Genomic DNA, 27,634 nt, shown 5'->3' with positions numbered 1-27,634 from the left:
TTTCACAAATTGATAACTTTGTGAGTCATAATACAGTATGTAGTTCGAAATGAAAGGTGTTTTTATATATATATATATATATATATATATATATATATATATATATATATATATATATATATATATATATATATATATATATCTGCACGCTCATAACTTTACTTTTACCTTTTGCAGATGCTTCCTTGGGTTCGACATTGAAGCCTTTGATGTCAAAAGTATTTTAACAGCTGGTAAACAAATGCACTGAACTGTTATATTTGTGCCCTACTCGGATATTAGGGTGAAATTGTTTTTAAATTTTCAGCAATGAAATGCTTTTTTAATCACTCGCCATGGTGGCAGCTTCAGCAGCAAAGATTATCATAATTGGTAGACGTAGTGCGGAAAACCAATCAAAAGCATCAGAATAGCAGCGCTTTAATAAATGGCCTTAGCAGAAGGCATCGCGCATATAAAAAACAGGTAAATCAATATTATTCAACAGATCCCAGATTTTTAGAGTTTTTTTTGATGGATCCCCATTTGTAATCTTCAATATTTTCATAAGTAACTAATTTGATTACACTTTTTTTTTTTCTCAGTAACTGTCACAAATTACTCTTACATTTATTTTGTCATTAAATTATGTAATGCCAGTTGGCGCCAATAGCCTAGTGCAGTGGTTTCCCAAACTGTGGTACGTGTACCACCAGTGGTACGTGGGCTTCCTTCTAGTGGTACGCGGAGGAATGAAACATGTCATGTACATGCTACAAATATTTTTAAAATGTATCAAAATTATGTATATAATGTGCCATATATGACATATAGCCTTTGTTCCTGAGGTAATCTGCCATGTTTTTATTTACTTTGCAGAGTTGTAGCTACTTTACTGGGCCTACAACGCTACTGTATTTGAGTACTGCTCATTTTGGTGGTACTTTTAGAGAAAAAAAAATTTCTGAGGTGGTACTTGATGAAAAAATTTTGAGAACCACTGGCCTAGTGGTTAGTGCATCGACCCGAGTTCAATTCCCAAGTCGAGGTCCTTTGCCGATCCTTCCCCTATCTCTGCTCCCCCCACTTTCCTGTTTGTATATCCTTACTGTCCTATCAATAAAGCTTAAAACCCCTAAAAAATAGCTATATAAAAAAAAAAAGCAATAAACAAAAATTACGTAACGCCGTTGCATGCAGCTAGTTACTCCCCAACACTGCCATTTACACACTCAGGTGATTCTAAACTTTCATACATTTCTTCTGTTATAAACAAAACAAGTGATTATGAAGAATGCTGGGAAAAAACTACTATGGAACAATATTTCTTTGAATTCAACAGAAAGAAATTCAGGCTAGTTTTGACAAGTGGAAAATGGCGAATGGCGACTTGTTTTCCACGAATTTTCATTTTTGGGTAAACCATCCTTTAAAATGATTGCAGAAGAAAATAACCTTTTCTTTGTTGTTGTTCTTTACAAAAATTGGGACATCTTTGCAAATCTCTACCACTTATTAACTGACAGAGTTACTTTCAGTCAGGGAACAATGAGAGGTAATCGATCTCTGCTCTGTCGGGGATTTCCTGAGATAAATCTGGTGCTAAACCAAACAATAAAAGTCAGTTGCTCTTGTTTCTGTGTGAGAGTTATAGCGTGCATCAAGCAGTCAAAGGTCATGTTGCACAACTCAAATAAAATGAAAGTGGAAAGAACTTGAATTCAACCTTGTGTTTTAGTCATATCAGGATGTAGTCCGTTCCATCAAGACCTGAGGTTTGATTTTTACTCTTGGCAGCTTTTATAATTGTGCACTTTCAACATGTATGTGTTCAACGTCTTGATAGCAGCAGCAGCTCTTCTTGCATCTGAAGGTAAGGATTACATATTTGCTCAGTTCTGACTTGAGTATGTGCTTTGGAATTAACCCTTATCCCATGTTTCTTTTTTTAAAGGGATTTTGGTTCGAGGACCTGCTCAGCCTCTGGTCGCACAGCTTGGAAGCTCCATGATTTTGCCTTGTTTTGTTGAAACACCTTTACCTTTGGATGTGCTGGAGGTCGAATGGAAAAGGACGGATAAAGAAGAACTGGTGCACTTGTTTCAGAATGGAGAGGACAAACCTGAGGCTCAGTATCAGTCTTACAGAGGCAGAGCAGGGTTTTTTTCTGAGCAGGTCCTTAAGGGAAACTTTTCACTCCTTTTAGAAAACATAACAGTTGCAGATGCTGGTAGCTACAAATGTGTAGTTTACTCCTATCTGGAGGTTGGAGAAACTTATGTTACAATTCAGTATGTGGGTGAGTGTTCGAATAATTAAAACTTTATCTTTAAACATGCCGGTTTTGAAAATTGCATTGATTAATCATGTTTTGTTAACAGAGCGTGTAGTTGTGACAGGAGAAGATCAGATTCTGTTTGCTCGTGTTGGTGAGGATGTGGTTTTAAATTGCATGGTCGACTCGCACATTCCTCCTGAACACTTCGATGAAGTCTCGTGGAAGAAGATGGACAAGCGGTCAGACATCATTCCTGTCTTACTTTTCCAAAACGGGACAATACTCACAGGATCGTCTGACAGGTTTTACAGGGACAGAGTCGAGTTTTTCAGAGAACAGTTTCCCAAAGGCAACTTCTCAATGAGATTAAAAAACGTCCAGACTGCAGACAAGGGCAAATACATTTGTGAAGTCCATACCGAATATTCTGTGAGATCTGCAACAGTGGAAATAGGGCAGCTAGGTAAGTTAATTGACAAATCTATTCATGAGATGTTTAGGGGGGCTGCTATTCAGCGAGGATGCATTCAATTGATTGTTTATTTAGAAAAAAACATTAAGAAGCACAACGGTGCCAATAGCCTAGTGCAGGGGTATTAAACTCAGTTCTTGAAGAGCTCAATTGGTACGATTTGGTGTGTTTAATTAGAGTTGAACTAAACTGTGCCAAGCTGCAAGAGTTTGACACTGCTGACCTAATGGTAAATGCATTGACATATTGTGCCTGTTTCGTTGTTCACAGCTTGTGGACAAACAATATAGAAAACTTGGTACTGGAGGGCCGGTGTCCTGCTGAGTTTTGTTTGAAGTCTTCTCAACACACCTGCCTGAGTGTTATAAGAATACCTAGTAAGACCCTAGTTAGTGTTTGGAGTAAGTAGGTTGTGAAAGATTATGTGCGTTTTAGTTCAGTTGCATTTACATTGATTAAACTCTGATGTGATATGATGGGGTGACCTGTGCCTCAACCCCCACAAACTGATAGGTGTGAATTTAATGACCCTTTTACAATCTCAATGGGTATTAGCAAAACAACAGCTGAAACATCTGATAAGAGGGCCCTGCTAAGCCTCTTAGGGCGTACTCACACTATGCCATCCGTACCGTGCCCAGGCCCGTTTCCCGGATCGTTTGAGAAGTGTGAGTGCGCTGAATCGGGCTCAAGCACGGTTCACTTGGCCGGCCCTGGCCCCGTTGGAAGAGGTGTGCCTGAGCGCGGTTCACTTGGGTTTTGGCGCGGTACACTTGAGTGCAAAACGCGCCAAAGCCCGAAACTGAAAGCGAGATGTGACTTTATAATCTGTTTCATATGGATTTATTAATCATTCTTACTGTTCAGTGAACGCAAACTGCCATAGTTTATTAAAGATGAGAACTCCTCACAGCACGACAGCTGCGCGGCTTCAGCAGACCTCCTCATTCCTGCTGCACGAGAGCTTTATTATTGTTTATGAGCGGCAAAAGTGGCGGATCTGTTCGGCAAAATATCTGACTGCGTGTCCCCGCATCCCTAAGGACTGTTCGGCGAAATATTTGACTGCATGTCTCTGAATATCAAACAACTGAAACGATATAACTAGAGAAATCTCCATTGTGCTGCTGAGTGAGAGCGTGCTTCTCACTGAACTGAGTGCGGGACGTCGGGGGAGACGGGAGGGGGGACAAGCGTGCTTTGGCCCGGTTCGAGGCAACTGTACCTAGTGTGAGTACGGCCTTAAACACAGAATGGTTTGTTTGATGCTAGTATAAAGTACTGTCTCACAGACATTACTTTGGGTTAAGTTAATTGAAGACCGACGAGTTAACATCACTGCTGAGGAACTGCACTATTGTCTTTAATAAAGTCTTCTCCCCGTAAGAACTCTGGTCAGCTTACTTATTTTATTTATTAGAGTAATCTCCAAAATACAGCAAAATTAAACAGTTGGAGCTAAAACAGGGCACCTCCAGTACAGAGTGTAGTGGGCCCTGCTTTAGAGTTCATAATAAAGCTACTCTTAAATCTGAAATGATAATTACAAAAGGATATCAGTAAAATCATCTTGTGTCTCTCATGTACTGTAGGACTGTCAGCTCTACACATCATTACACTGATGCTTTGTTGTATTTCCCTCTTGATGACTTTTGGCTTAAGTATTCCAATAACAATCTACATAACCAAAAAAGGTAAGAGAAGCATTTAAATGTTATACGTACAACATTTGATTAAATGTTTAGATCCATTTTAAATCTACTGTATGTAAATTAATAAAAAACTAAAAGGCACACGGTTATGTTCTTCCACAGATACTGGGACAAAAGCCATGTACATGAATTATTTGCAAGTCGTTTGTCCCAACGTCTGTTTATGTGTTGCATTTATTCTGTGGGGAGTAATTGAAGGTAAGCATCTTGAACTTTTCTAAATCTCCATGCACTTTGAGCAAAACATTTTTCTGACATTTGCTTGGTCTCTATTTCCCTCAGGGTCTGTCATTGAGGTAACAATGTGTGCGACAGTTAATCTGATGAGGATCATTTTATTATTCCTTATGGCTCCGTATTTTAATTGGAACACAACCGTTTCTGGTATGTGTCTGTATTTTAACAAAAAAAAAACCTATCCGCTTGTTAAGTGGTGACGTATGTAATAATGTTTCCGGGTTCAAGATGCCACTCATTTGAATTGAGAAAATGTTTATGAGCCCTTTTTAGTCATATCACACATTAAATTGAATTTTATATAAAGTCATAGTGTACACGACAATCTCTGGGCTTCCTGCATCACAAATACCAAAATTTTTACAATTTCTATAAAAAAATGAATCACTTTCTAACCATTGGATATTAGGTATGGATATATACATTGCGATCTTGATTTTCGAAAATATTAAATCACTTTGTAAACGTTTATTATTACTATTTGAGTCTCCCCATACAGTTTGATATAGCGCTTGAACCCGGAAGCCTCTTTGCGTGACATCACACTTAACAAGCGGATTTGATTGTGCATTACACACTTATCAGATACTTTATTAAATTCGCATGCTCAATCACTTATAAATGTAAATATCTAAAAATCAGCCAGCCAATCACAGAATCTCACTGCATTTAAACATGTAGATGTGGTCAAGATTACCTGCTAATGGTCAAACCAAGTATCAGAATAGAGAAGAGAGGTGATTTAAAGGGGTGGTCACAGTGTATTTTTAAGCTTGGTTGTGCTTATAAGATGCGAAGCAATGTGTGCTCATGCTTCACTTGTAGAAAATCACGTTATTTTACTTTGATTATGTACTGCTAGTCAACTAACATGAAAATGACTCATGTTTCCTAGTTCCTCTGAAAGGCCCGCCCTCAAGAGGCTCTGATTGGTTCGCTACATAATGCTGGGATTCGAAGATTGGCTCCACGTCACTCCCCTAGAAGTGTGTGATTTTTGCGCTGTGTAAACAGTCCGGTCAGAGGCTCAAAGCAGCTGTTAGCAGCCTTAGCTGCTTGAATCAGACAAAAATAAAGAGCACACAGCTCACACCTGCTCTCTAAATTATAGGGCATACTCACACTAGGGTGGGGCCGATAGACGATTGCCAATGGCCAAAAGACAACACGATGCTGAGCCGGCATCGCCGATCCTCCGGCCCGCCCCCGTTGCAAACCAGCTTGCGAAAAATACACACTTAGGCCTCAATTACACTAATACGTCTTAGTGTTAAAATGGCATTTTAGAACGAAATTATCCACATCCACACCGTGTTTTACCTAGCATTTCTGAACAGCCCTCTGTCCACTGAAAATGCACATTACGTAACCACACACAGCCACACACATGCGTTCGTCTGAGCTTTAATGAGCAGTGAACGTCGGACAGTTTATCCAGGATGTACCGCTGGATCACGTCTCACTATAGTTGTTAAACGTGATATTCAGACATCCCAAGTCTCCGGGAAGTTCCGGGAGTCTCCCGGAAATGCATAGAGACTCCTGGATGCCTGCAAATGAGTGATAATATCCCGGAAAGCTCGCATCACCCTCCCGGTCCTCAAATAAGTCGCGCACGCTTCACCCCTCACCACCGCATCACGTCGTGCGCACTCTGTCAAACACCATCTCCAACGCCCAACCCTCCGTTGTTTACATCCTTGTTTACGTCCTCGTTAACACTAGAAACTGTGCCTGTGGTTGATAAATTTTAACAAATAAAAACACTTACAGGTTGTGGCTAACAGTCCACAGCTTCGTCTGTTGGAGGAGTTTTAACCGAATCCAGCACTGAACTGAAAGAGATTCTGGAAGTTCTCCGTTGTCAAATGCTAGATATATATATATTATTATTATTATTATTATAATTCTCTGGAACATAAGCTGTAGTGTTTGTGATCTCACTAGCCTGGATGCATTTTTTTGTATTCTCTAAACCTCATTCACTGTAGGCTTTGCTAAGCTAACCCTGTAAAAGCCAGTGTCTCCCTTTGCATTGAAGTTTGAGAGTCTTACATTCAGAGATGTTGTTTATGTTCACACAGCTACATTACACATCAACTGAAGTTTAAAATATAATATAGTGGACCATTCCTTTAAGATAATTAAAACATGGTATGTATTTGGTTGTCTGAAATGCTAATCTGCAAAATTTGTATAAATTTCTAATCTGAAACATTCAACGACAAGTGCCCTAAAGCTAAACATTTGAGTTTTACCATTTTTTTATCCATTCGGCCGATCACAGAGTCTGGCGAGAGCAACATTAGCTTAGCATAGACCATTGAATTGGATTAGAACATTAGCATCTTGTTAAAAAAAAAACGTTTTGATAATTTTGCTGTTTAAAGCTTGACTCTTTTGTATTTATTGTAGATTATGTACAATGGCACAATGTAAAATGAAGAGCTGCTATTTTTTTAGGTAGATATGGCAATCTATTTATACATCGTTTACAAAACTAGTCTGAAAAAGAGAAAGTATTCGTATAGCAGTAGTTTTGTCAGCAAATGTACCGTGTTGATGCCAGTAGTCAGGGGAGAAGAACCAGACTTTTTCAAGTCAACAATCACTTAAAATAAAAAGAGTGTCTCTATCTGCACGTTTCCTAAATTGCCTTTAATTTCTACAGCAATTAGAGACTGTTAAATTGAACTATGTCATCAATTTGCGATAATGTGTAAATGTAACTTAATAGGGTTTTATTTTTTATGAAATAGTTTACCTTTAAGGATAAATTTGACTTTAAATTGTTGCCTTATTCCATTCCTCCCCAGTTGATTTTCCTGCTGTCATCCAAAAAGTTATTGAATTTATGGGGATCCCTGTTGCTTTTCTTATGATTTCTACTGCATTTTGCTCAGGTAATTAGATCATTTGTTCATTTAATATACTCGTTTAATGTATAATTTTGCATAGTATTCCACAAAATACATTTATTATGTCTAACACTTGTCTTATCTTTTGCAGCTGTCCTTCATGAGCTGTGGAATTCCTCTGAGTGGACTGAAGTGCTGCTTCTCAGTATTGTAATTATCGTGCTGTCATCCATGCCAGTTTTTCTTCAAGCTTTAAGCCACGTTTTCTTTGCCCTTTATTTTAATATCAACTTTTCTTATCGATTTATAACAGGTATGTAAGAATTCTGTACATTTTACTTGCTAATAAGAATCATTTTGGCTTGAGAAAGTGAATTGATTTAGGTTTTGAGCTGCTGCTGCTCCTTCTTCTTGGATCAAATTTCTAAATGAATATTTTCCTCAAGGTCTCAAGAAATGACTACAAAATTCAGGCCAAACCTTCTGCATGTTCAGACTTGATATATTAAACATTTTATAACTGATTAGACTTGTGGGTTTAAATGGGATGGTCAAGCTATAAAAAGAAACAGACTTTATTTGGCCCAAACGATTAAACATTAACAAAAGGAAAGGAAAGGCAAGTGACATGTGGCCAGGTGGTGACCCATACCCCTTTTGTACTCTGCATTTAACACAAAATAATGTTAGCCACTGTTCAAATAATGTTAAATTATGGTAGCAACATGTAAAAGAAAACTTCTTTTTCTTCACGGGGTCGGCTCTTTTTGGAACATGTCCATATGATAAAAAATTTTTTTTTGAACCTTCTGGCCAGCCTGTAGTATGGGCCTGCCACACTCATACACTATGGTCAATTTAGCTTACCCAATTCACCTGTAGCATGTCTATGGACTGTGGGGAAAACTGGAGCACCCGGAGGAAACCCACGCGAATGCAGGGAGAACATGCAAACTCCTCACAGAAACGCAATCTGAGTCGAGGTCCGAACCAGCGACCTTCTTGCTGAGGTGACAGCACTGCCTACTACGCCACTGCCTCGCCCTATGTAAAAGAAAACATTCAAACTAAAAGGTAATTCATGATAGCACCATGTTAAAACATGTTAACCACATGCTAAATCAAGGCTAGCAATGTGTGAAATATGCTTAGACGACAACAAGACAATGCTTTCTTATGCCAAACATACAGTAAATGTTTGTCACAGTGACTTTGAGGAAGCATTATGCCACATGAAGACCCTGCACATATTTTCTGCTGAAAAGGCATAGTATGTCATGTTCACAACAAACAAAAGCATACTTTGATGACCCCATGAATGTGTATAAAATTATGAAAGTTCTCTGCATATTATAATGACGTTACCATTATATGTGTCTTATGCCTTGTCCAGTTTTTATATTTATAATTTTTATAACCACCATGTCAGTAGGCGTTTCTATGTGGAGTTTGCATGTTCTCCCCATGTTCACCTGGGTTTCCTTCGGGTGCTCCGGTTTCCCCCACAAGTCCAAAGACATGCGGTACAGGTGAATTGGGTAGGCTAAATTGTCTGTAGTGTATGCGTGTAAAAGAGAGTATATGGATGTTTCCCAGTGATGGGTTGCAGCTGGAAGGGCATCCGCTGTGTAAAACATATGCGGGATAAGTTGGCGGTTCATTCCACTGTGGCGACCCCAGATTAATAAAGGGACTAAGCCGAATAGAAAATGAATGACTGACTGAAAAACCACCATGAACAGCTGTATACACTAAAACAGGGGTCTATTTTAAGTATTTGAACTTTGCATTAGCACTGTCGCTTTACTGGTATTAAAATGAAGATTGAATGTTTTTGGCGTTGAAAATAAACAGAAAATTATGCATTACATTGTCAAGATGTTTGTCAGGAAGAGTGAACTTTGTTTAGCGCACTTACACATAGCTTTTCAGAAATAAGTTCAACATTCTTTTAAACACATTTTTTCTTTATTATAGTTTCAAGCCTCTTGAGGCATCAAAAGCACTGGGTTCTTTATTGGGAAATCAGAAACCAATATTTAAAGCAGACACAAAACTTTACAAAGTATTCATTCATTTCAGTTAAGCAATTGAAATAAGAACCAAATAAGTGTTCACAGGTAAAAGTGATGTCCAACAAGCTGCAAATAACTGTACAATGGCGAGCGTGTCCGGTATGAAAGCCTCCGCAACTTGCGGCTGTATGTTAAAAAACTTTAATGGTTGGGTTTAGGGTTGGGGTAGGTGTAGACGTTAATAACTGTGACGGTTGGGTTTGAGATTGGGGAAGGTGTAGACGTTAATAACTGTGACGTTGGGTTTAGGTTTGGGGAAGGTGTAGATGTAATAACGATGATGGTTGGGTTTAGGGTAGGAAAGGTGTAGACGTTAATAAGTATTATGCTTGGGTTATGTTTGGTAAAGATGTAGACATTAATAAATATAATGGTTGTGTTTAGGATTGGGGAAGGTGTAGACATTAATAACTGTGATACTTGGGTTAAGGTTTGGGGAAGGTGTAGATGTTAATAACTGTGATGGTTGGGTTAAGGTTTGGGGAAGGTGTAGACGTTAATAACTATAATGGTTGGGTTTAGGGTAGGGAAGGTGTAGACGTTGATAACTATGATGGTTGGGTTTAGGGTAGGGAAGGTGTAGACGTTAACAACTAATATGCTTGGGTTATGTTTTGGTAAGATGTAGACTTTAATAACTATAATGGTTGTGTTTAGGATTGGGGAAGGTGTAGACGTTAATAACTAATACTTGGGTTAAGGTTTGGGGAAGTGTAGATGTTAATAACTATGATGGTTGGGTTTAGAGTTGGGGTAGGTGTAGATTTTAATAACTGTGATAGTTGGGTTGAGGTTTGGGGAAGGTGTAGACGTCAATAACTATAATGGTTGGGTTTAGGATTGGGGAAGGTGTATCCATTAATAACTATGATGGTTGGGTTTAGGGTAGGGAAGGTGTAGACATTAACAACTATTATGCTTGGGTTATGTTTTGGAAAGATGTAGACTTTAATAACTATAATGGTTGTGTTTAGGATTGGGGAAGGTGTAGACGTTAATAACTGTGATACTTGGGTTAAGGTTTGGGGAAAGTGTAGATGTTAATAACTATGATGGTTGGGTTTAGAGTCGGGGTAGGTGTAGACGTTAATAACTGTGATAGTTAGGTTAAGGATTGGGGAAGGTGTAGACGTTAATAACTGATGCTTGGGTTTAGGAATGGGGAAGGTGCAGACGTTAATAACTGATGCTTGGGTTTAGGAATAGGGAAGGTGTAGACGTTAATAACTGATGCTTGGGTTTAGGAATGGGGAAGGTGCAGACGTTAATAACTGATGCTTGGGTTTAGGATTGGGGAAGGTGCAGACGTTAATAACTGATGCTTGGGTTTAGGATTGGGGAAGGTGCAGACGTTAATAACTGATGCTTGGGTTTAGGATTGGGGAAGGTGCAGACGTTAATAACTGATGGTTGGGTTTAGGATTGGGGAAGTAGCAGACGTTAACAACTGTGATGGTTGGGTTTAGAGTTGTGGTAAGTGTAGATGTTAATAGCTTTGATGGTTGGGTTTAGGTGTGGAGTAGATGTAGACTTTAATAACTGATGGGTGTAGCACCATCTTGCTGACAACATAATTTTGACACATGGATCCGGATAACTGCAAGTTACGCCCCTTCATGTTATGCCACTGTCTTGCAAACTTCAGACAGACACTACTCCAAAAATGACTCTTTTAGTCACAAAGGTTGCCGAGCCCTGCTTTAAGGAGACATTAGTGGAAGTAGAAATCATTCTTGCAGGGGTTGAAGATCAAATGTGTCAGTTAACAGCCCACAACTTAAAATTAGCATAAATGCATGGTCTGTTGCTCTCATGTAGATTCATTAGGACATGTTTTCATGGAGGTGAGCAACCTTCTTCAAATGCGTCTCCTCTTCTTTAGACCCTCATCAAGGGTTAAAGAATGTAAGTAACACTCTGTTCTCTGAGTATCTGTCTCTTAGATATTTATTTAATTACAATGTGTGTCTGTTTTTATTTTCAGCCATGATCACAACAATATATGCCTTTGGGGCCATTTCTGCTGCTATATCAATCATAGTTCTTCCCATTCCAGCAATTAAGAAACGCCGTTCAAAACTTGACAGAAAACAACTTTATGATCTCAAATGGAGATGTTGTAAGTTTTGATGCGTCTTGTTCATGTCGAAAATCAAAATGATAATTCTATGTTTCTATTGAGTATTAAATGGATAGTTCAGCAATGAAAATTCTGTCATCATTTACTGATCTTCCCCTTGTTCCAAACCTGTTTGACTTACATTCTTCTGGTTTCCAACAATCTTCAGAATATCTTGTTTTGTGTTGAAATGAAAAATAAAGTGTACATTTTAAAACACTTGGATGTGAGTAAATGGTGAGAAAATGTTCATTTTTTTGAGTGAACTATTCTTTTAAGGTCAAATAAAATGAACATTTAAACCACTTGTTATATATATTTTTAAAAAGTCTCTGTTTTTCACTCTTTATGTGTGTTTAAATTAAACTTGTTTTTCAATTAAAGATGCAGACTCGATCAGTGATCATCTTTTTTTTTCTATATCTTTTTCTCAGATTTAGTTTGGGTCACTGTCATGGTTGTTATGCTCATCGGGCACAGTGGACTTATTTTATACTTTCTCAGCATTATTCTGGAGTATAGTAATGGTAAGCTTCTATCAAATGTCAGCAATCGTAGTTGGCTTATTTTTTTCAGATATACAAATTGCTTACTTTGATCTCTAATGTAGCCTAAATGTGTCCTTGATTACAGAGCGTTTCGGATGGATCTTTGTCACAGTTCTGCTCCATATCTTCACTGCTATTGCACCTCAACGATTCTCCAGAACAGTTCCTGGTAAACATCAATACACTAACAGCCAGACATTTTTTTTTCTTGAGCCAAAAACATTCTTAGTTCTATTAATGTAATCAGTTAATCTTAAATGTTCATCTTAATGCAGTAGTGCCATTCTTTTTACAGTTATGCAATATTTGTACATTTGCAGATGCAATTTACACTGCTTTGTTCATGTATGGGGCAGCGGGTCTACCAGTGGTCAACTCAATTTCTCTTGCAACAGAATTAATACTACAGACATGTAAGTGTTGTGGTCTAAAAATACTCTTTAAATGCTTAGTTCATCCAAAAAAATGAACATCATGCTATTAATTACTCACCCTCATGCTGTTCCAAAACCTTGAGACCTTTGTTCATTTTCAGAACATAAATTAAGATGTTTTAGGTGAAATCCGAGATCTCCCTCATTCTCTATAGGACAGCAACGGCCTTGACCCAAGAACAGTTTCTTGAGTGGGTAAATCTGAGGATTATCAAGCTACTAGAGTCATTTTTGCACACATAAAACAAAAATAACAACTTTATTTGACAGTTTGTGTTCTATTACTGATGTTGCAACCAACACTGTTCAAATCCCACATCAACCAACTGCGCAGAAATCAACTGTCCAACATTATTGTAAGCAATGTTGCCAGATTGAGGTAATAAGTCAATTATGTGAGGTGATGAGCTTCATAGAAGATCTGGCAGTTTGACAAACTTGGACAATAAACTTTTTTTTCCATAACTAAATTGGAGATGAAGATTTTAAACAGCAATCACAGAGATTATCAGATAGATTTAGAGAACGGTCTTATAAAGAGGAGTGGACACAATCTGCACATACAATTGAAGTCAGAATTATTAGCCCCCCTGAATTATCATCACCCCTGTTTATTTTTTTTCTCCAATTTCTGTTTAATGGAGGGAAGATTGTTTTAACACATTTCTAAGCATAATAGTTTTAAAAACCTATTTCTAATAACTGATTTATTTTATCTTTGTCATGATGTCAGTAAATAATATTTTACTTGATATTTTTCAAGACACTTCTATACAGCTTAAAGTGACATTTAAAGGCTTACCTAGGTTAATAAGGTGAACTAGGCTGGTTAGGGTAATTAGTCAAGTTATTCTATAACGATGGTTTGTTCTGTACACGATCGAAAAAAATTAGCTTAAAGGGGCTAATAATATTGTCCCAAAAATAGTTTTTAAAAAATTCAAAACTGCTTTTATTCTAGTAGAAATAAAACAAATAAGACTTTTTCCAGAATAAATAATATTATCAGACATACTGTGAAAATGTCCTTGCTCTGTTAAATACCATTTGGGAAATATTTAAAAAAAGAATAAAAAAAAAGTCAAAAGGGGGCTAATAATTCTGACTTCAACTGTAATTGCATCAAAGATATGTCACAAGGGGATAGCTTAGTTAACAAAAAAACCCCAAAAAAGTTGTTGTATTAATTGTCATATAAAATATTCGCCTGTGACTAAAGGCATTAATAAAGTGCTGTTAAAACATTGACATATTATTTCAAGTGATCCTACCCTCAAAGAGTGTTTTAAAACGTCACCTCATTTAGTACACAAAAGAACATGCAATATCTGGAATATGTTGGTAAGAGCTGATCTGAAACTCGCTCCACATTTTTTAAACACATTTTTATACCACATGGTAATTTAAAATGTGGGAATTGTTTACAATGTAACTTCACATATAAAACGTCAGCTTTTGCACATCTCCATACAGCGAAAAAGTTCAAAATTTGAGCTACTATTTCAGGCAAGACAGCCAATGTAATCTATATTCTGCGGTGTCCGTGTGGTTTATGTTATTTAGACAAGACAAGTAGAACTCAAAAATTGGCATTTCTAAAAATCGATGTGCTATTCGACAAGTCCTGTTACAATTTCTCAGCTATGAGTAGGCCCACACGGAATCTGTGCGCGCAGAATTCCGCAGATTTTTAGCTTATCATTGATTCTGTTTATTTACCTGTGTAAATGTGTGTACATTTAAATTTATTGTTTTTAAATTCATTTCAGTAATATTATTGACTAAAAAAAATTATTCAAAGATGATTCCTTGGATTTACAATTTTTTTTTAAGTTAAGTGATTGTAAACAATTTAATTGTGTTGAATTTAAACAACAAATTAAGTTGAACATTATTACATTTAATTTGTTTGTTTAAATTCAACACAAATAAATTGTTCGCAACAGTTCTGCATGCAACAATTTTATTTCAGTGTATGATTTATTTACAATACAGTGTGTAAAGTAATATATTCTGTCTTTTAGTAGATGTAGGAGATCTTAACAAATTGCTGTTACAACAAGAAGCCTTTTGGATTTTCACTCTAGATATAGTACATTGTCTCCAAAAGGTTTTAATGAGAACTTTGACAGTCGTCTCACTATCTCGCTAATGTTTAATTAGGTGTTTGGGTAAAGGTTTTTGGTTTATTCTGTTGTTTATTTTGTTGTGTCCTGGTACATACTGTTTTCTATAATTTGTGATGCACTATTATGGTTTGTTTCTGTATTTTCACTTTGAATATTTAAGTTGTATAATTTTTAAATGCGTACATTTTTAACGTTTTTTTTTTGTGTATGTGAGATAATAGGAGATTATGTGTTCTGGAAGTGTGCAAATTGGAGCACCTGATTATGATGAACACTGTGTCAGCCTTTTTGATTTAATGAATTAGCATTTTTAGAGCTTTGATGTGCAGTTTTTCATAACTAGATTGGGCCATACAAATTAAGGGAGTTTCCCCGGAGAATTAAAAACGAGTGTTGGCAGGTACTGTATCTTCATTTGTGTTCCAAAGATGAACAAAGGTCTTTGGAGTTTTCCATTTTTTGGATGAACTACCCCTTTAAGGGTTGTTTAATTTAAAAGATCACTAAAATATTCTGTCATCTGTTGGTTTAAAAGACAAGGGGGAGAGAACGGTGGATGATCTGCGTGTAATAGTGCTGCCGTTTGAAAGCATTATGTCTGGCTTGTGGCTGGTTTTACAGATTTCTGCTTATTGTGAGTTTTATTTGTATTTTTGATACTTGTATATTAGAGCTGTTATTGTTAAGAGGGTACAGTTCACTGTCATTGTCTTTATTTGTGCTTAACAGGGGCAGTTCAAGGGAAAGAGTAAGTTGTATTTTGCATTTGAAAGTATTTTGGACTGCTTAATTGCTTTAATAAGAGAGAACTGATTGTCTTTCAGTGTCCTAAGGGAGCTGTGTGAGCTGAGAGATTTCGTGGCACAGCGCACAGACTGCACACCACAGGTGACTTTGTTTAGAGGACACAAAACTAAATTTAAGGGCACCTATTTTACATCTTTTTAAGATTTAATATTAATATTATGGTTCTTCTGATTGTGCCACTTTAGGTGCAGTTAAAAACACAATTCAGATTTGTTTATTATAATGTGTTCAAAAGTGTCATGTTGGGGGCTGTACACAGGTTGTTGTTTTAGGGGTGTGTTGCTCCACATAAAAGTTAGTTTCGACTTTCCGCCCAACTTAACAAGAGGGCGAAGCCAAGAGCTCCCCCTCTTTGTGTATGGCAACAGACAGGCAGACAGAGAGAAGCAACATGAGTGAGAGGACCAGCATTCAGCCGTACATGTACGACTCGGACACAGAGCAAGCAGAGACTACCGTTGAGGAATTATTGTTCCTAATGTGTCAGAGTGGTAGTTACAAAATCATTTGTGTCTTTGTATAGTTTTACAGCCGCTATGTAACAATGCATACCTATATAGATGACGCATGCAACGATTAATCGGTTTCACTATTAACCACGCTTTAATGCGTGAAATAGTGAAATAGTTACGGTTAATTAATCATAAAGGCTTCTCAACACCTTTTTTCTGCACGGAACAAAACTGCAGCAATAACCAATAACTAATAACCACGCACACTGGATTAACTTTGACTGAGGCTATAACTAAGGCAAGGTCGTTATTTTTAATAAAGGGACGCATACACGAGGCAACGCCCTCACACTTTTCAGCCGCACCTACTGTAGTTGAGATGACAGGGAGCTTCTGTCACCACAGGAAATGCAAACGACTAAAGTTTATTCAAGACACAATGAAAAGTAGACGTTTGCAAACCCACCTAAAGTTACAAACAATGGCGTCGATGAGAGCGATCATGTAGTGAATGTTGATCCGCCAGCTGAGATCAATTGAGGAATTTTGGAGAGAGTGCGGAATGACTCTGTGGATCAGCTGTTTTTAATGGCCTGAATCTCGATACGTTGCATTCACTGCGTGTTCAGCGCAAATGGCCACTAAAAGTAAAATCTCTGTTGCTCATTCACAGGAAGTAGATGAAGGCACTTGGGTTGAGCCCAATGAGCCTTACATCCAAAAATAGAGCAAGGGTGTTTTTTTGGTGACATTGCTTTGACTCACACGCTGAAAATGGCGGACGTGAAACAACAAACTAAGGATGTGGTAATGCACGCCTTTCAATCAATATTGGTGGGCAGGGGGGCCGCAATCTTACGTCAAGTTGCGGTCGGTCTCAAAACTGCTCCAATTGGTCCACCGTTTTTATGTTGCTAAATTGAAAAAAAAAAAAAAAAGACTGGGTGTGTTTATCTCACCCCAATATGATGGTCTATACACTATACTTACACTCATGTCTGTCCAAACAGCTTGAAAATTAGATGTTTCACCATATGGGCCCTTTAAAGAATTAATATGATGTTTAACACCTTTTCAAAGCATTTTTAATGCTCTTAAAAGGATTACTTTCACATTTTGGTTCTGATGACAGAATGCAGTGGGGGAAAATGAAATGTTTATACATTACAGCAAGGAGACGTTGGTAAATCAGAGAATTTGGAGGAACTTTCGGAGGCCCAAAGATTTCAGCCAGAGCAGGAGCCATTCCTGGAAGAGCAAGAACAAGAGGTTTAAAATCTTAAAACAGTCACATAATGGAATAGTTCACCCAAAAATGAAAATTTACTCACTATTCACTTGTCCCCAACCCTTTATGAGTTTCCTTTTTCTATTGAACACAAACAAAGATATTGTGAAGTAAGCTAAAGACCTGTAACTATTGACTTTCATAGTAGGAAAATCAAATAATATGGAAGTCAATGCTTACAACTTTCCAGTTTTCTTCAAAATATCTTCATTTGTGTTTAATTAAAGAAACTTTGGTTTCAAACAAATGAAGAGTGAGAACATGATGACAGAATTTTCATTATTTTGTGAACTATTCCTTTAGTGCCATGTATGATAAGCTAACATTAAACATTCTTTAACCTTATTTAACTGAAAAATCAAACATTATTGTATTAATAAATTATACTAGAATGACATTCATGCTTTGGTGGACATATTTCACATAGAGTTGAAGTCAGAATTATTAGCTCCCTTAAATTATTAACTCTCCTGTTTATTTTCCCCCCCAATTTCTGTTTAACAGAGAGAAAAAAAAATTCAACACATTTCTAAACATAATAGTTTTAATAACTCATTTCTAATAACTGGTTTATTTTATCTTTGCCATGATGACAGTAAATAATATTTTGCTTGATATTTTTTAAGACACCTCTATACAGCCCAAAGTGATATTTAAAGGCTTAACTAGGTTAATTAGGTTAACTAGGCAGGTTAGGGTAATTAGGCAGGTTATTGTATAATGATGGTTTGTTCTGTAGACTATCGGAAAAAATATAAAGCGGCTAATAATATTGACCTTAAAATGGTTTCTAAAAAATTAATTTAATTTTAGCATTTTTAGAGCTTTGGTGTTGCCGCCTTTATTGAATATATAATTTACACTACTTGCGTTTTGTCTGAGCACCCAGTTAAGAAGGGATGTGCAGTTTTTCATAGCTAGATTGGGCCATACAAATTAAGGGAGTTTCCCTGGAGAATTAAAAACGAGTGTTGGCAGGTACTGTATTTATTTAAATTTAATTCTAGAAATAAAACAAATAAGACTTTCTCCAGAAGATAAAATATGATCAGACATACTGTGAAAATTTCCTTGCTCTGTTAAACATCATTCGGGAAAAATTAAAAAAAAGATAAAAAATAACTAAATCAAAGGGGGGCTAATAATTCTGACTTTAAATGTAAATGCATATAGTGTTTGAATAACATGTCACATATGTCATTTCATAAAACATGAAGATCTAAGAAATCTGCCCTACCTCCTGGTGTATTGCTTCAGCAATAAAAGAACCACAAAACCAATCAGCAGCATCATGACACTGCTGAGCTGTTGATTGGCTGAGGATCTGTGTGTGTGTGTGTGGAGAGAGTGTGCATGTGTGTCCTGTATAAAGCACACTGCTCTGCAGCATTTCTGAACTGGTGCAGTGCCGGTTCATCTCCACTAATGGTGTGCAGAACAAGGGGGACTTGAAGAAAAAAAACTTCCAACCAACAAAACATTAGCATCATTTGAAAACCAAGCAAAAAAAAAAAAAGCAACAAAAATTACTTCATCATGAGCTTCGACCCTTTCACCACCTCCTCCCTCTCCCGGCGCTGGGAAGATTTCCAATCCAGCACCTCCACCTACCGAATCTCCAGGGGGCCCTTGTCCTCCTCCAGATGGGCCATGCGTTTGGAGCCTCTGCAGCGCTGGGACCAGAGCGACCTGAGTCAGGCCAGTTTAGTAAATGCAGAGCTGCTGGATCTGCGGGCCCAAGAACGAGAGCAGCTAGTGGGTCTGAATAACCGGTTTGCATCCTACATCGAGAAGGTCAGACACCTCGAGCAGCAAAACCGGGCTCTGCTTCTGCAGCTGGAAGCCCTGCGCCGCAGACAGAGTCAACCGTCCCGCGTGCAGCAGCTCTACCTGCAGGAGGTCCGGGGCCTCAGGGAGCAGCTGCACCAGGAGGCCCAGAATAAAGCACGCATGGAGGTGCAGATGGAGAAGCTGAGGGACGTCCACGCACAGCTGCACGAGCGCTGGGAAGAAGAGGCAAGGCGGCGGAGCCAGGCTGAGGAGGACCTGCAGCAGCTGCGGGACGAGACAGGTCAGGCTGCTCTGTGCATCTGCGATGCAGAGGCCAGTGTGGTCTCCCTGGTGCAGGAGCTGGCCTTCCTGAAGCAGGTGTTCGCTGAGGAGCAGGAGGGACTCAGGGTCCAGCTACAGGTGGCCAGCCTCAGCGTTGAGCTGGACACGAGCAGGCCAGACCTGTCGGCGGCTCTGAGAGAGATCCGGGCGCAGTATGAGAGCCTGGCCGGACGTAACATGCAGACTGCCGAGGCCTGGTTTCGGGGGAAGGTGGCGAGCGTAGTGGAGCTGACAGATAAGCAGGAGGAGGCTGTGCGCGTAGTACGTGAGGAGACAGCTGAGTACCGGCGCATGCTGCAGTCTCGTTCTGCTGAGGTCGAGGCACTGAGGAACGTCATCAATTCCCTGAACATACAGCTGGGAGAGCTGGAGGAGATGCAGAACTCTGAAGTCACCAAGTACCAGGTACAGATCATTAGCACTGATTGATTTCAGCATAACTACAATAGGGCCATGCAAAGTTTTTTGTGGAGACTTTCTACTGTTGACCACAGAAATATGATGGATTGAAGAGCGGAGCGGATATACAGTTGAAGTCAGTATTATTAGCCCCGCTGTTTATTTTTCCCCCCAATTTCTGTTAAACAGAGCAGATTTTTTCAACACATTTCAAAACATAATAGTTTTAATAACTCATTTCTAATAACTGATTTATTTTATCTTTGCCATGATCGCAGTAAATAATAATTAACTAGACGTTTTTCAAGACTTTTATACAGCTTAAAGTGACATTTAAAGGCTTAACTAGGTTACTTAGATTAACTAGGCAGGTTGGGTAATTAGGCAAGTTATTGTTTAACGATGGTTTGTTCTGTAGACTATCGGGGGGGAAAAATTTAGCTTAAAGGGGCTAATCATTTTGACTTTAAAATGGTTGAAGAAAAATTAAAACTGCTTTTATTCTAGCCAAAATAAAACAAATATTCTCCAGAAGAAAAAATATTAGCAGACATACTGTAAAAATTTCCTTACTCTGTTAAACATCATTTGTGAAATATTTTAAAAAGAAAAAGAAAAAACAAAGGGGGGCTAATTATTCTGACTTCAACTGTATATAATAATAGAATAAGCAGATGTTTAAGGGCATAACACATTTGCAAAAATGTGGGGTACAACAGGTTGTCACTACGACAGTTCTCTCAAGGGTTCTTTGTAACATATCTACCCCTACAAGGGGCATATTAGTACTTTAGAGAACTAAGATACTGTTTAAAGGCATAGTTCACCCAAACATAAAAATTGACTTGCCTTTCCAAACCTTTATGGGTTTCTTTTTTCTGTTAATCACGAGAAGATAAAATGTTGGAAACCTGTAACCGTTGACTTCCATAGTGGAAACAACAAATACTATGGAGGTCGATTTCCAGCTTTCTCCAGAATATCTTCTTTTGTGTTTAGAATTTTACAAACATAATTTTAGCCAAAATATTTACTTCTAAAAAGGCTAACAATTTGCCAGCAAATAAAAAATGAATCCCTATTTACTCTCCCTCAAGTGGTTCCATACCTTTTCAGGGTTTTTTTTTTGGTAACACTTAATTTTGATGGTCCATTTGAGTATTAGTAGACTGTCTGCTCAATATATGTTGTTACAGACATTAAACAGACATTTAACTCACTACAAGAAACATTGCAAGTACATCTCAACCTAACCTAACAGTCTACTGATAATCTAATGAGAATTAGTTGGCATGTAGATGCAATGTAAGTTAAACTCAACAAACAGACGATCAAAATAAGGAGACCATTTTTTTTCTGTAGAACACAAAATAAGATATTTTGACAAATGTTAGAAACCTGTAACTGTTAACTTACATAGCAAGGGAAACAAATATGGAAGTCAGTGGTTACAGGTTGCCAACATTTTACAAAATAGCTTCTCTTGTGATAAACAGAAAAAAAAAACTCTTTGGGTGAACTATCCCTTTTACGGTGCCAGTACAAACCATTCAGTGGTACATAATGCACTAAGATGTCTGAGTGTATTCCCCCAGTTACAAGCTTATGTTCTCTTTACATTACATTTTCTTGGTGTCTCAATTATTTTCTTCGAGTGGACACGAGCACAAAGACTTGACATAGAGACTCAGGATTCAGGTCAGGAATAGGCTGTAAATTAGTTCTACATGTCAGAGCGCTGACCTTTGCTGTTCTACGGTCTCAACATTGATGAAAGACTATTTCTGCTGTGCTTTAGTCATTGTGTGGTCGGAGTATCACCAGAATAGCACAAATGTGTTAATGCTGACTCACTCCCTCAGTGCTGAGTCATGGCAGACAAACTGAGTCGAACAGATTGACTTCAAACAGAAATGTACTGCTGACTGAAATATATATACGTCTGCTATATTACTCTGTATCTCTGGCACAAATAGAGCAGGAATGCTTCTGTCTGTAAATAATTTGCAAATGCTTTCCTTTCAACCACCTCTAGGGGAAGATAGGTGACCTAGAAAGGGACATTGGTGATGCGAAAGAAGAAATGTCTCGATATTTGAGGGAGTATCAGGATCTGCTTAATGTGAAGATGGCTTTGGATGTTGAGATTGCTGCTTACAGGTAATATGCTTGACAGTATGGCATGTAGTTTCTTAAATAAAATAAAGCTTGTGCAGTTAGAATACATGAAAACTTACTAAAGTTAAGTGACTTGGATTTTAGATTACAGATGGGTTTGATTTGATTTGAATTTACCGTTTATTTTTGTCTTGACAGGAAACTCCTGGAAGGAGAAGAAATTCGGTTTACGTACTCCTCCCTCCCAGCCCTTGCTTAACCCTGGGTTCATACTCTGAACACAGTTGAGTCAGACCCAGCTTAAATCCTAAAACAATAACCTAAACATCATCCCTGACAGCTTTAATCATTTTCTCCAAAACCCCTGCTAAACTTGACCCATCGTTTAAAGGGATAGTTCGCCCAAAAACTCACATTCAAGTGTTTCAAACCTTTATATGTTTCTTATTATTCTGCTGAACACAAAAGAAGACATTGTGAAGAATGTTGGAAACCGGAAGCCATAGACATTCATAGTAGAAAATAAACAAATAGTACGGTAGTCAATGGCTGCCAGTTTCCAAACATTTTCCAAAATATCTTCTGTTGTGCATAACAGACACAAGGTTTGTGAGAAATAAATGGTGAGTAAAGGATGATAAAATTGTAATTTTGGGGTGAACTAACCCTTTAAGACCCCCTTTAACCAAATTTACCCGCAAAACCTTTACATTTACCTCAGATCCTAGTTCTTTAAGTTACTTCCACCCAATTCAGCCATGAAACTAAACCTCCTCATTTCATTGCTTCAAAGTCAGACGAGCCCTTGTGTCACACAAGAGGTCCACATAAAGAGGTCCCCCTTCTTCTTTACACTTGAAATGGACAAATGACCACCTTAGAGACATCCCTAGGGGTAGCACTCACTCAGCCAGAGCTCAGTGTCCTGTTGGCAGATTCTTACAGAGACTTGGAGATGGTTCCACTTAAAGAACACTTCACACACTTTAGAACCTTCACCTGTTGATCATCTGAGTCAATGATGACCCGATATATGCAGACTTTTAACCAATTGTTTGTTGAGGTGAATCATCGTGCTTTCTCAGTTGGCCTCGGGTGTTAGGAATGACCAATTTGTTAATTCGGCATTAGACCAAGAATCAGCCAACAGGACACCGTCCACCATCACTGGCTCTTTAGAGGATATGTTATTAGTGCAAAGGTTTAAAAGATAGTTCACCCATAAATGAAAAACCTCTCATCATTTACTCGCTCACGAGTGGTTCCGTTACCTTGAACACAAAAATATATATATATTTATTTTAATTAATGTATTTTGGAGAAAGCTGAAAACCTGCAACCATTGACTTCCATAGTAGGAAATGCAAATACTATAAGGTCAATGGTGTCCAACATTTTTCAAAACATCTTCTTTTGTGTTCAACAGAACAAAGAAACGTGTAATGGATAAGTGAATGATAGAATTTTCATTTTGGGGTGAATTATCTCTAAGTGTTTGCTATGTTTTGATGTGTTATTTTTCAGTTAATGTTGTAGTAATGTTTTATTTGCTGCGTCTGTGTTCTGCGTTTCATGTGTTGTTTTGTTGTGGATATTTGATTCTTTTTGCTTCAGCATTAGCAGTATTTCAAGCAGGACTAAAAATCAAGAGTAGATATGATGAGATGTCTAGGAGTGTTTTTGAACTTGAGGGTAAAATGCTACCATCATGCTGTCATCTGCTTTTGTTGTGTCATCTAAGTTATAACGCAAGTCAGTTATTAGTCATTTTGGAAATGAACAAGAAACCGATTCTGTCTATCGTGGCAGTTTCTGAACCGAATGGTGCTGTATGTTTGCACCTAAATTACACGATGAATAAAGCAACAGTACCTCTTCTGGAGCACGCCTCTGGTGTGTGTTTGTTTGAGTGTGTGTGCAGGACTGTAGCAAGGTCGAAATATCTGAAGTTCGCTCATTTATTTGGGGTGTGACGGGACGCTTACTCTTAGAGATTGGGTTCACGAGAACGAGACGACACAAGATTTTAACAGTATTTTTAGTAAATCTTTAATTATGAAATATATGAATAGAAAAGTGTGTTTTATTCAACTGAAGAAAAGTAATCAAAAATTGCAAAACTATTAGGTGCTTTTTTTTAAATCAATTTGTAATGAATGTTATTTTACTTCTATCTTAATTAATTCTATGCAGTAAAGCACATGAAAACACTACAAAATATTTTTCTTACAGGCTATGTGAATGGAAAAAGAATTTTAAATGTTAGCAACAAACAATATAGTGTTGTTTCAAAATCAGTTGTGTATTGATATATTTTTAGTAGTCACAGCCTAACAGTGTCTTTTTTTAAACACTGTAGCTTAACAATATCTTTTCACAAAAAAAATTTGTGAAACACTGTAGCTTAACAATATCTATTTACAAAAAAAATTTGTGAAACACTGTAGCTTAACAATATCTTTTCACAAAAAAATTATGTAAAGTTGTTTTTTCAAAAAGGTAAGTGCAACATTTATTCTTTTTTTTTTTTAATGCTTTGGCTTGGTCTCTATTTCAGAGGTTGCCACAGCGGAATGAACTGCCAACTATTCCAGTGTATGGTTTACGCAGAGAATGTCCTTCCAGCTGCAACCCACTACTGGGAAACTCCCATACCCACTCATTTTCACACACACACATACACTAAGAGTGTATGAGCCAATTTAGTTTAAATTCATTTCCCCTATAGTGCATGTCTTTGGACTGTGGGGTAAAACGGAGCATGCGGAGAAAACCCCCTTTAACATGGGGAGAACATGCAAACTCTACACAGAATTGCCAACTAGCCCAGCCAGGACTCGAACCAGCAACCTTCTTGCTATTAGGCAACAGTGCTAACCACTGTGCCACCATGCCGCCAGAGTAGCAACACTTTTTTTATTTTTATTTTTTCAAAAAATAGAGTAGTGTCTTCATGTTAAAAAACAGTAGTGAACAATGTTGAACAGTATTTTAACATTGTTTGTTTCAAAAACAGATTGAGGTAAATTTGATTTTATACTTACATTCAGACTTTCCTCTTAATAATATAATTTCAATTATTTGTAAATTCCTAATAATGAAATCATATTAGCAGTCAAGGACTATCAAAGTCCAACATTGTTCAGTCAAAAAAATTGTGTTAATGTTGTTTTGAAGTCATATTTACATGGGAGTTCAGTCTGCATATTTAAATGGTAAACAATATAGGGAGCGTGTCACTGAACAAATGTGCGATTATAAAACCAACTTCACCTCAGTTCAAAAACTGTAATGTACCAATTTATATCCAAACAAAGTACTAAAAATGTCATTTTCAATAACAGTAGTGTAACTAACTAACTAAAGCTAACTAACATCAACCTAGAACACAGACATAAAAGCTCTTACACCGCGCCTCAGTACTGGACAACGTTGACAGCACACAGGAAATATCTACCCCTAAAAGGACTTTGTCATTTTTACATGACGCACACATTTTTCATTCATTTTCTTGTCGGCTTAGTCCCTTTATTAATCCGGGGTCGCCACAGCGGAATGAACCGCCAACTTATCCAGCAAGTTTTTACGCAGCGGATGCCCTTCCAGCCGCAACCCATCTCTGGGAAAGCACACATTTTTATGCTTTTGAATTATTGTTTTTCTAAAACGTTGATAAAAACTTACACAAATCTTTAGAAAACGTTCTAAAATGTACAATATGTTTATTCGGTTAAGATTTTTTAAATAGATTTTATAGTTAAAAATGAACTCACCATCTTGCCTTGAGAGCACATAACCTAATGTGTGCTGATGTCTTGTTTAGTTTGTGTTTTCTAATAATGTAAAGCAAATGGCGACTATCTTTTAGTTTTATTGGCTTAAGGAGATGTCATGTCACATTACAAAGATTTAATTTTGTTGGTTAAATCATTAGTGTTTTAAAAAATGGAATTTTCTTACTGCCATTTATAAATGACAGTGCCCTATAGAGGGTTAATAAACTCGTTAAGCAACAGATAGAGGTAAAGTTGGTTTTATATTCGCAAATTCGTTTATTTAGAAGTCTCTTTATTGTTTACCATGTTACTTTTGAATATTCGATCAGAATTAGCATGCAAGTATGACTTCAAAACAACATTAGCACTAATTGACCGTGAACAATGTTGTAATGTTGTACTTTGATAGTCATCATTGGCTGCTTATATGATTTCCCTATTTAGAATTTGCAAAGAATACTTTTCTAAAATTATATTATTAAGGAGAATGTCTGAATATCCGAATATAAAACCAACTTTACCTCTATAAACAACAGAATGATTTTTTTCCCAAACGCTTCCCATCCTAGAGAATGTGGTTGCAGTTCCGCTTCTTGACAGCACGTGGCAGTAGAGAGCGCTCCGCCTTTATCTAACTGTGGGTCGAGCAAAAGAAACATCTTCCGTGGTTAAAGTTCAAGAACATGGCAGCCCGAGTGTAGATGCTCAATGTTAGAAAGCCATGCTGGAATCTGTTAACGTTACTTTTGCTGCGCTTCTTTAGTATATCAGACTTTGTGTTTTATGTAGACGCTTACCATTAATCATACACTCGTCAACATGTTGCGAGCTTTATCGCGGTGTCCGCTTCCTGCAGTCCGTCTTCTCGCCCCTCGCTCTGCTGTATTGGTCGAATCTGTCAGGGGAAGAAAATCTCGCACAGACCCCCAAGCGAAGTCAAAAATCGGACGGATCAAGACTCCTCCGCCCGTGGATCCAGTGGAAATGATCACCATGAAGGAGCGATACACGGAGTACAATCTGATCCTTAAAGCCCTGCGGTAAGAGTAATGCTCATTAATAGTTATCAAGGTCACAGTGTCTCTCAAATAACCTCCTTATTAATGAAATAGAAACTTTTTGTTATTTGTGTTGACAATAGTGTTTTTGAACAAGGTGTAATAAAGTAACGTTCATCTGTTTTGTCAGTTCTGTAACGCTAGTTGCTGTGGTAACACCAGCTATAGTACACAATACACCACAGTTTACTGTAGTAATTTTTAGACTAATGTATACTATAACGTTACTATTACAGATCCTCAGTTCACCACAGTTTATACTACAGTATGCTGTGGTATTCATTAACAAAGTTTTGTAAATAGTACCATACATGCTGTATAAGTTAATCAGTGTCGGGGAGGTTACTTTGGAAATGTAATAGATTACAGATTACAAATTACTCTATTTGAAATTTAATAAGTAGTGTACCTTTTCGATTTCTTCATAATATTAAAGTAACTGATTACTTTTTTAAAATTACTTTTAAGTTTCTAATGGATATTTTCAACTAAATCATTTTCAAGCATTTCTACCAAGCAGGTGTGACCTTACAGTAGCTCTGTTACTGTTAGAATCTCAAGATCTTTCATCACATTAATTAAGATTATATAAGTTTAATTTTAAAGTGCAGCCACCACAAAACCAGATCTTATAACAACAAAATAGTTCACTGTTGTTACAAAATCAAAGTTGGAATTAGATGTGTAGGATGATTTATTTTTGGCATTTGCAATAATAATATACATCTGAGCTTTTTTTTTTTTGCAATTTTCATTTTTAAATTGAAGCAACTTAAATCCAAG

At 37.4% G+C, this 27,634-nt stretch overlaps 3 protein-coding genes and 1 long non-coding RNA gene across 7 annotated transcripts in view; 3 read left to right on the top strand and 1 right to left on the bottom strand.

Annotated features, from left to right (window-relative positions):
* Positions 1 to 1,290: 1,290 nt before the first annotated feature.
* Positions 1,291 to 27,080, bottom strand: LOC141377133 (uncharacterized). Of its 2 annotated transcripts, none has more exons than XR_012389158.1 (4): positions 26,591 to 27,080; positions 17,269 to 17,348; positions 8,404 to 8,580; positions 1,291 to 2,693 (listed from the first exon to the last, which is right to left on the bottom strand). It is a non-coding gene; the product is annotated as an uncharacterized lncRNA (long non-coding RNA). The 2 variants fall into 2 exon arrangements; XR_012389157.1 differs by lacking the exon at positions 1,291 to 2,693 and adding an exon at positions 17,091 to 17,141 and having other exon boundaries at positions 8,413 to 8,580.
* On the top strand, positions 1,623 to 18,891 carry LOC101884142 (uncharacterized). 3 transcript variants are annotated; one of them, XR_012389156.1, is made up of 18 exons: positions 1,623 to 1,852; positions 1,934 to 2,278; positions 2,361 to 2,720; positions 4,322 to 4,423; positions 4,544 to 4,639; positions 4,724 to 4,825; positions 7,495 to 7,581; positions 7,688 to 7,849; positions 11,430 to 11,516; positions 11,596 to 11,730; positions 12,165 to 12,257; positions 12,364 to 12,447; positions 12,599 to 12,691; positions 15,377 to 15,475; positions 15,571 to 15,589; positions 15,666 to 15,729; positions 17,271 to 17,758; positions 18,522 to 18,891. XR_012389156.1 is itself a non-coding variant. In XM_073920689.1 (18 exons), the coding sequence occupies exons 1-18, from the start codon at positions 1,801 to 1,803 to the stop codon at positions 18,609 to 18,611; spliced, it is 2,085 nt and encodes a 694-aa protein (XP_073776790.1). In that variant the 5' UTR covers positions 1,623 to 1,800; the 3' UTR covers positions 18,612 to 18,891. The 3 variants fall into 3 exon arrangements, 2 of the variants coding, with proteins under 2 accessions (XP_073776790.1, XP_073776789.1); XM_073920689.1 differs by having other exon boundaries at positions 17,271 to 17,369; positions 18,606 to 18,891; XM_073920688.1 differs by lacking the exon at positions 18,522 to 18,891 and having other exon boundaries at positions 17,271 to 17,785.
* Positions 18,785 to 23,899, top strand: neff2 (neuronal intermediate filament family member 2). Its single transcript, NM_001201557.1, has 3 exons — positions 18,785 to 19,905; positions 21,935 to 22,059; positions 22,216 to 23,899. The coding sequence occupies exons 1-3, from the start codon at positions 18,925 to 18,927 to the stop codon at positions 22,274 to 22,276; spliced, it is 1,167 nt and encodes a 388-aa protein (NP_001188486.1). The 5' UTR covers positions 18,785 to 18,924; the 3' UTR covers positions 22,277 to 23,899.
* Positions 26,491 to 27,634, top strand: part of mrps26 (mitochondrial ribosomal protein S26) — a 7,632-nt gene continuing 6,488 nt past the window's right edge. The window contains 1 exon segment of the mRNA NM_001002418.1: positions 26,491 to 26,833. Coding sequence (NP_001002418.1) covers positions 26,613 to 26,833 — 221 coding nt within the window. The 5' untranslated portion in view covers positions 26,491 to 26,612.

This window comes from Danio rerio, chromosome 13, assembly GCF_049306965.1.
Source record: "Danio rerio strain Tuebingen ecotype United States chromosome 13, GRCz12tu, whole genome shotgun sequence".
Taxonomy (NCBI): Eukaryota; Metazoa; Chordata; class Actinopteri; order Cypriniformes; family Danionidae; genus Danio; species Danio rerio.
Note: the sequence above shows the minus strand (reverse complement) of the source record. Positions and strands in the feature narration are given on the sequence as shown.

Excerpts from the sequence above, each read along its gene's own strand:
- neff2 (NM_001201557.1), top strand. The coding sequence starts at position 18,925 with ATGAGCTTCGACCCTTTCACCACCTCCTCCCTCTCCCGGCGCTGGGAA. Across the intron at positions 19,906-21,934 it reads CTGAAGTCACCAAGTACCAG|GGGAAGATAGGTGACCTAGA; the intron begins GTACAGATCATT and ends AACCACCTCTAG. Across the intron at positions 22,060-22,215 it reads GTTGAGATTGCTGCTTACAG|GAAACTCCTGGAAGGAGAAG; the intron begins GTAATATGCTTG and ends TTGTCTTGACAG.
- LOC101884142 (XM_073920689.1), top strand. The coding sequence starts at position 1,801 with ATGTATGTGTTCAACGTCTTGATAGCAGCAGCAGCTCTTCTTGCATCT. Across the intron at positions 2,279-2,360 it reads TGTTACAATTCAGTATGTGG|AGCGTGTAGTTGTGACAGGA; the intron begins GTGAGTGTTCGA and ends TTTTGTTAACAG. Across the intron at positions 12,448-12,598 it reads ATTCTCCAGAACAGTTCCTG|ATGCAATTTACACTGCTTTG; the intron begins GTAAACATCAAT and ends GTACATTTGCAG.